Consider the following 8,179-nt stretch of genomic DNA (forward strand, 5'->3'; position numbering starts at 1 on the left):
GACTTTTGGTGGCCTGGGCTGCTGTGGGAGCTCTGAGCAGCACAGTTTCTTCCCAGCACCTGAGCCATGCACACACCTCGTGTGTTTTGCTTTCTCTCCTTAGGCACCCAAAAAGAAAGGTGGGAAAAAAGGGGAAGAAAGCAAAACTCCGGCAGTGGTGGATGCTTTGTCCCCGCAGGAGATGAGCAAGGAGCAGGTGAGAGAGCCCTCATCTTCCACACCAGTCCCACTTAGGAGGCCCAGCTCAGCACCTGGCTCCGGCAATGACAGGTGGCGAAGGGTGACAGAGACAAGCAGCTGAGGATCATTTCCCTGCCTGATGGCCAGCTGTGCTGGTGAGGGATTCTCACTGGTCCTGGAAGGAGCAGCCCCCTCGTCCCATCCTCCCTTCTGCTGGTCCGGCCCACTCTGCTCTCCAGCCCTGTGCCCTCCCTGTCTTCTGCCCGACTCCATAACTCCGGCAGCCTGCTCAGCCAGCTGATGGCTCAGCTGGGAGCTCTGTGATGGCAGCCTGCTGTGCTCTTGCTCGCGGCGCCCTCAGTTGCTCCAAGTCCCCTTGTTTTGCCCAGTGTCCTACCAACAGAGGAGCAGATGGCCCTGGGCTGGGGACCTTGCTCCTTGGGAAAGATCTTGCACATCTCAGTGCAAGCAGCATGCCCAGGTGGCCAAGAAGGCCTACAGCATCCTGGATTGTCTCAGAGAGTAGCCAGGATAATTAGGGCAGTGATCGTCCCCTGTAGTCAGCACTGGTGAGGCCGCACCTCCAGTGCTGTGTTCACTTTTGGGCCCCTCACTGAAAGAAAAACATTGAGGTGCTGGAGCACACCCAAAGGAGAGGAATGACGCTGGTGAAGGGTCTGGAGCCCGAGTCCTGTGCTGGAGAAAAGGAGGCTGAGGGGAGATCTTAGTGCTCTCTACAACTACCCAAAAGGAGGTTGGAGCAGAGAGGTTGTGGGTCTCTTCTCCCAAGTAAGAAGTGGTAGGGTGAGAGGAAACCACCTTCACCCAAAGGGTTCTCAAGCATTGGAACAGGCTGCCCAGAGAAGCAGTGGAGTCACCACCCCCAGAGATATTTAAAAGGCACACAGATGTGCTGCTTAGGGACATGGATTGGTGGTGGGCTTGGCAGTGTTGAGATAACGGTTGGACTCAGTGATATTCAAGGTCTTTTCCAACCTAAACGATTCTATGATTTGATTCTACAAATCAGTAGTATTTAGGCACCTGGGAATGGTGTTACTCCTTTTCCAGAGGCTGATGGGTTCTGTCAGGCCCTGGGCAACCCCCACAGTCCCCAGATGTCCCTGTGTCAGGGCCCATCCCCTTCTCTCCTGCACGCCTCCATCCCATTGATGGCCACTGTGTCCTGCCAGGTTTGTGACATGGCTTGCCATGGGTGTCTCGTGGAGGTGTCTGTCTGAGGCCTCTTTTTTCCCCTCCCTGGCTCTTCCCCTTGGCTTTGCAGCTGGAGAAGCATGTTGCACGTCTGCAGGAGGAGCTGGACCGGGAATGGGAAGAGAGCAACTATTTCCAGCTGGAAGGTGACAAGTTTCACAGCTTCTGGGAGATGACCCACCAGCAGCTGGAGGAGCAGAAAGCAGAGCTGCGGAAGAAGGAGTGGGAGATGAAGGAGGCGGAGGAGCAGCAACAAGTGGAGCTGAAGGTGGGAGGGCAGGAGGCTGGGAGATGTTGTGAGTGCCCCAAGCTCTGTCTGAGCCTTGGGCAGCTCTGAGGAGGTGAGGGAAGGGCTAGAGGAGGAGAAGCTGGGTGAGATGCAACCCAGACGCGTCACAGATAAAATCCCAGGTCCACATGTCTCCTGCAGAAGCCCCTCACCCAGTCTGTAGCTTGTCTTTAGGTTTACAAACAGAAGGTGAAGCACTTGTTGCATGAACACCAAGAAAACCTCACCGAGCTGAAGGTGGAGGGCACCCTGTCCATGAAGCGGGCCCAGAAGGATCACTGGGCCCAGGAGATGGAGCTGAGGAAGGACATGTGTTCCATGAAAATGGAGCTGAAGGAGCAGGAGCTGGCCAATGAGGAGGCACTGAAAAACATGCACCTGGTAGGTCCCTGGCCGGGCCGGAGCCATGTATGAGCCGTGTGCATCTGCTGCAGAGGGAGGTGGTGGGGCTGCGGAGAAGGGCTTCCTGGGGCTCCCAGCTCCTGTGAAATCCCCCTCCTGCAACGGAGAGCTGTGAGAGCTGCTGGAGAACCCATGAGCTGCCGTGTGCAGAGATAACGTGGGACTGGCACCACAGCAGGGGCCTTTCCCAGGGAGCAGGAGGGAATCCTTCAGGATGCAGCTGCCTGAGGATTTGATTATGTGTCTCTGACATGTAGCTTCTCCCTAACAGAAACAAGAGGAGGAGATCACCCAGCTGCACAACAACTTTGAGAGACAGGTGAAAGGTGAGTCCGTGCGCGTAGCTCCTGCGTGACCTCCCTTTGTCAGTGTGCCAGGGGAGGCTTCTCCGAGCTCTGCTGTGCTGCCGGGCTCCGTGGCAGAGCCTCAAGCAGAAAGGGGGATGGGTTTCCCTCCAGTTCTGGCTTGTTTTCCCCGAGTTCTGGACAGTTTTTCCCAAGTTTCCAGAGGGTGCAGGCAGGGCGCCTGTTGCTCTGCTCTCCGTGGTCCCAGTGTAGCTGCTCCGCACACTGGTGGCAGCTGTGGTGACACTGCTAACAAGTGTCTTGAACTCCAGTAATGCCATAGTGGCACACGCCACTCTGGCGCCTCACCTATTAATGGCACTGGGGCATGTTACGTGCGATCTCCAGGAGGTCCTCACTCAGCTCTCTGTGTGCTCCCCCAGAGATCAGGGCCAAGTACACCAACAAGATGGAAGTGCTGCGGGACGAGCTTGACTTGTGTAGAACGACCGAGGTCCACAAAGTGGAGGAGGGGAAGAACACCCAGATTGATGAGCTGATGAGGAACCACGAGAAAGCCTTCCGTGACATCAAGGACTACTACAATGATATGCGTGACAAAAACATGGCGCTCATAGACTTGCTCAAGGTACTGCCTGCCCCCCTGCCTCAGCCTGCCTGGCCTGCAGTGTCACCATTCCAGCAATGGACCGCTCCTGTGAGGATTTCACCCAGGTCTGGCCGGTTCCCAGGCGGCCGTGTGGGTGCTGCTACTCTCCCGAGGGTCTGCTACCATTCCAGGAGTGAAGCTCTTGAGCACAGGGTCTTGCTGGGCCAGCAGCAGGAGGGTGTCTAGAGGGTTGGGGAAGCCCTGAGGACCTGGGCAGCCCCCAGGAGTTGGCACTTGTGTTTCCAAGAACAGGAGCAGATGGAGGAGATGAAGAAGAAAGGGAATCGCTTGGAAAAGGAGAAGGCATGTGTGCTGCTCCAGAACAAGCAGCTGAAGGAGCCTCTGCAGCAGGCCTGCGAGCAGCTGTCTGAGCTGCAGAAGAAGTTGGCCAACTATGACAAGGACAAGGAGGCCCTGAGGATGAGTGCCAGCCCTGTCCTCTCCCCAGTCGCCGTGGCTCTGTCCTGGAGGCAGCCGCTCAGCAGTGACCTCTGCCACTCGGCTTGGCCAGATCCCTGAGCAAAGTCCTCCGAGTTCCTTTGGGCTTCGCTGGGTGCTTGTACGATCTCAAATGGCACTCCGGTAGCGAGAAAGTAGAGTCGCCTCCACAGCAGAGAGGAAAGGGTGTTGGTGTGGGTACTGCTTCTTTTTTCTCACCCATTTCTCTTTGCTGGTCACTCTCCTGCCTTGCCAGAACGTGTTCCCCACACCTCCCAGAGAAACCTGTGCTTTTTAACTGCCTCTTCCCACTCGCAGAACATCAGAGCCCATCTGAAACTCACCCAGAAGGAACTGAAGGCTCTTCAGTGGGAACACAAGGTCCTGGAGCAGAGGTTCAGCAAGGTGAGAGCTGCAGATGGGTCTGGGCATCCCACTTCCCTTTCCAAAACCCTGGCCCCTCCGCAGAGGGCTGGTCATGGGGACTGAGCAGAGAGTTTGTGCTTAGCCAAGGGCTTTCAGAAAATCTGATCCAGAGCCCTGAGATAACTGCTACTTCCAGTGAAGCTTCTCACAGCTTTGGCATCTTCCACTCAGCTCAGCAGACAGGCCTGGCCTTGTACTTGGCTAAGCAATCGCGCACGCTCAGGTAGTCCCCTCCCAGCCAGGGAGCCACAGGCTGCAGCAGCAGTTCTGGAGCAGAGCTGTGGCGAGAGATTGTCATGGGTCAGCACCCCCGGTGGGAGCTCGCTCCCTCCTTCTGCTGGCATTTGGGGGTTGCTTCCCTTGTTTGCCATGCGGGAGTGGCTTGGGATGAGTCCCATTGTCTGAGTTCTCCCAGACTCAGCCTCTCCCCCTCCCAGCTAAGATAAATCTCTGGAGGCAAGAAGAGAGCTTGTTTGTAATTAGCAGAAATCCTCAGGAACAGGAAGACTGGTCTGAGGCCTTGTTATCGATCCATCATGAAGGCAGCAACATATTAATTGCATTCCAAAATAAGCTGTGGTGGAGAAATTGTGTCCTAATTAGGACACTTCTTAACCAGCTGTGAGCCAGGGACTCCTGCCAGCTGCGAGGAGAGGAGAGACCCTTGTGTGCTGTGGAGCCCCCTCTGAAGTGTAAACCAGTGCCCATCCAGCCATTCTGCTGTCAGAGGTGTCTTGGCCTGGAGGGGAGGCGAGAGCAGAAGTGTGGGTGCTGAGGGAGTGCCAGCCATGAAGGGAGGGAGGGAGAGAAGCTGTGCTCCAGCACCTGCCTTCCTGTGGGCTGCAGGTGCCATGGGGAATGGCCAGGCCATGGCTGGAGCAGGCAGGGCCAAGCCACCAGACCTGTCTGGTGCTGGCCCAGGGTTGCCGCCAGCCCAGGTGTGAAGGCACGCTGTCTTTGGGAGCAGATGCAGGCAGAGCGAGATGAGCTCTATCAGAAGTTCACCCAAGCCACAGAAGAGGTGCAGCAGAAGACAGGCTTCAAGAACTTGCTCCTAGAGCGCAAGCTGAAAGGGCTCCTCAGCATGGTGGAGAAAAAGGATGTGGAGCTCAGTGAGGCCTTTGCAGCCTCCAACCTCGACCCGGATGCCCTCTTCTTGGTCTCCAGCAAGCTGGAGGTACTGTGTGGGGCCCGGTGAGGGCTGGCCTTGGAGGGCAGAGGCTGCCTTATGGTGAAAGCTGACCCTGAGCCATGCAAGCCCTCGTCCTCCGTGGCTGAAGCTGCCATGTCACTCATCCATGTCCCTCACCTCTGCCTGGGGCTGGCTGTCCCTGGCAGTTCTGGCTGGAAGGACATAGAGCGGTGGCCACCTGTCAGGCTGTACTGCAAGCTAAGTCCTGCTGCCAGCTCGGCCGCTGCGCAGCAGCTCCTCTGTGCACTCTGTCACACTGCTCACACCTGTGGCACAGCCGCCGTGTCCCCAGGGCTGTGTAGCTGTTGCCTGATGCACCATCTCCCTTTGCAGGACTTGGTCAGTTCGAAGAACACCACCATCAGGCAGCTGCAGCTGCAGCTAGCCCAAGTCTGCAAGGTGAGGGAAGGGGATGAAGCTTCCCTGAGCCCTGCAGGTCAGGGCTGGGGCCTGGTGGGTGCTGGCTGTGGCTTGGTGGGGTGGAAATGGGAATTTCTACTCCAAGCCTTGCACCAAGTAGATGGAAGGGAACTTTCAGCAGGCCGGCTGAGCTGCTTCATGGCCTGGGCAGGAGCCAGCCCAGGCTGCGGTTTCCCCTGCAAAGGAAGGCATTTTGGGGTCCTCTCCATGCAGGGAGGTGCAGAGCGTCCATGGCAAGGCAGGGAGGTGCTGGGCTGGAGCTCGGTATCAGGCTGAGCATGGGACGCTTCTCTTGCAGGCACACAATGACATGCTGCACACGTTGGAGGCCAAGCTGAGAGCCTTTGGGATCCCCGTGGACAACCTGGGCTTTAAGCCACTGGCGAGCCCCATGCTGGGGCAGGTGCTGGGACAGGGCCCTGCGGGACTCATCGCTGTGCCCTCCTGGTGCCAGCTGGCGCGAAGGGACCCGCTGTGCCGTGCAGGGCCTCGTTGGTGCTCCGCGACAATAAACAGAGCCCAGTGAGCCTTTGGCTCACTGTAGTCACATAGGGTAAATTTTGTATGAAATCTATGTGCCCTTAGAGGGAACACGGAGTCTCAGAACTGCTACAACATCTCGTTTGTTAGCAGTTAGCCCAGCATGTCTGGGGTGATTAAGAAAAGTGGTAGAACAAAGGCAGGCCTCAAACCCCAGCTGTGAAGATAGGCCCTGAGCCATCACTTTGGAGCCAGAAAATCAAGGAAAACGCGACCTGTTCCCAAGACCACAGATGGAGATTTTAAGGAAGGGTTCCGCCAGAGAATTTGAGGAGGGCCCACTCTGGCAACCCCCAAGACCACCAGAAGACCCTTGACTCAAAAGACTGAGCATGCACAAGTGGGTGGGGAATATTATAATGGTTTCCAGGAAAACTGATGATTATGTATTAGTGTTCAGGGAATTATTAATGATGATGTATGATATCACTAAATATATTCTGTCCAGATTTTCAGACCGGCATGTATGCTGGGTGGAAGGATCCCCTGTGCATCCAGCGCTGCAATAAAGAATGCTGCTTCTTAATGCTATATTGCTGTTCAGGAGTTTGATTCCCGATTTTGGTGACACAGCTACTGGAGAAATGAGGGAAAAAGTCATGCCAGCATCAGTCCCTGCGACCACTGACTCACCAACCCTCTACTTCATTCCTACCACTGATTTAAAAGAAATGGGGGGAGTAACAGGACTGAGTGCGCGTAGGAATTGACGGGCCGGGCGAGGAGACTGGAACCAATCATTCTATAGAATAGTAATGCATATGTATTCGAAAGCTGAATCTGTAAAGGCTTTTTGTTCAAATACACTGCAGAGGGTCCCACTTGGTGTGATCCATTTGTGGGAGACTGTAGTGGATGGGAATATGAGCAAGTGTATTGATGTAAGCAAATGTAGCAAAGTGAGTAATGCGGATGGGAATAGGGGTGAATGTATCAAAGCAAACAGGACCAGAGCACAATGAACAAAGCGAGAGTACATGCTGAGAAGCAACGGTGTGAAGAAGTACGTGATGAAGAACAATGCTACAACATCAATCAAAAGTGTGAAGCAAATTGGACAAATAGTGGGGTGGTAGAGATTGTGCTAATAGTTGCCCTATAGGAATAGAGATGGTAGACAAAGAGCATCCAGGTAAAGAGTATAAAACACTGCTGTAAAAATAAACTTTGGCCTTTTGGGCTCACTTGCTGTCTTGCCCGTTACTCTGTCCCACCAATATGCCACAGATGGCGCCCAAACAGGGACGCACTTAAACTTCAAAAGGAACAAGGACTGAAACTCTGAAGAGGCTTGAACAAAGCCTGCACTGGTGGCATAGCCCAGTTGAACCAGAGGCTGGAATCCAGAAACCGGGATTGAGGATCCACACATCAGAAAGCGCGCTCATCACTTGCATACAGGTGAGCAACTGGGAATCATGGGAGGGAAAATATCCTCAGAACAGATGCAAAGCATTGATGTAATGGGAAAAATACTGAAAACGCAGGGCAGGACTGTTACCAACCCACAGTTAATGACTTTATTAGAGTGGATTCGTGAAAATCATCCACAATTTCCTGCAGACGGGACTTTTCAAATAGAGGCTTGGGAGAAAGTGGGCACAAGCCTTCAAAAAATCGCTGCAGCAGCTTTTTGCAGCCAAGCTTGCAAAAACTTAGCAAAAAACTTAGGGTACAAATCATGCTAACCCTCCACAATGTTTCAACAGAGTCTACTAATTTTTCTTTGCCTGAGGCGTCGGCATCTCCATTACCAGACCCTCAACCTGTAAGCGTGTCCCCCTGTAACAATGGCATCTCCCCAGAAACTGGTTCGGGGGAGGGATTAGCACAGAGAACTCCGTGCTGCGGGTCGGTGCAGAAAACTCCGTGCTGTATTCCTGTTCCCCTGCAACCTGCACTTGTACACCCTGCTTCCACGCTTTTACCGTCGCTGTCGTCACCACAGTCTCTCGCGTGCCAGATTTGCCTCGGGTTTCACCTATCAATTCTTTTCCTGATACTGCGCTTGCTAATAACGAAACCTCTCTGGAGGTAGATTTATTTAATGTGGGTTCAAAAGACTTTGAAAAGAAACCTGATCTGTTCCCTCCTCCGTGAAATGTGAATGTTAGTCATGCAGC

General features: G+C 54.4%; 1 protein-coding gene across 1 annotated transcript; it reads left to right on the forward strand.

The window, feature by feature from the left end:
* The first annotated feature begins 2,008 nt into the window (after positions 1–2,008).
* LOC147596455 (dynein regulatory complex subunit 4-like) lies at positions 2,009–6,042 on the forward strand. Its single transcript, XM_086771407.1, has 8 exons — positions 2,009–2,065; positions 2,358–2,412; positions 2,814–3,019; positions 3,362–3,541; positions 3,797–3,883; positions 4,872–5,081; positions 5,430–5,495; positions 5,815–6,042. The coding sequence occupies exons 1-8, from the start codon at positions 2,009–2,011 to the stop codon at positions 6,040–6,042; spliced, it is 1,089 nt and encodes a 362-aa protein (XP_086627533.1).
* The last annotated feature ends 2,137 nt before the right edge of the window (positions 6,043–8,179 follow it).

Source organism: Chlamydotis macqueenii, chromosome Z (assembly GCF_036417535.1).
Source record: "Chlamydotis macqueenii isolate bChlMac1 chromosome Z, bChlMac1.mat, whole genome shotgun sequence".
NCBI lineage: Eukaryota > Metazoa > Chordata > Aves > Otidiformes > Otididae > Chlamydotis > Chlamydotis macqueenii.

Excerpts from the sequence above, each read along its gene's own strand:
- LOC147596455 (XM_086771407.1), top strand. The coding sequence starts at position 2,009 with ATGGAGCTGAAGGAGCAGGAGCTGGCCAATGAGGAGGCACTGAAAAAC. Across the intron at positions 3,020-3,361 it reads CGCTCATAGACTTGCTCAAG|AACAAGCAGCTGAAGGAGCC; the intron begins GTACTGCCTGCC and ends GTGCTGCTCCAG. Across the intron at positions 3,884-4,871 it reads TGGAGCAGAGGTTCAGCAAG|ATGCAGGCAGAGCGAGATGA; the intron begins GTGAGAGCTGCA and ends CTTTGGGAGCAG.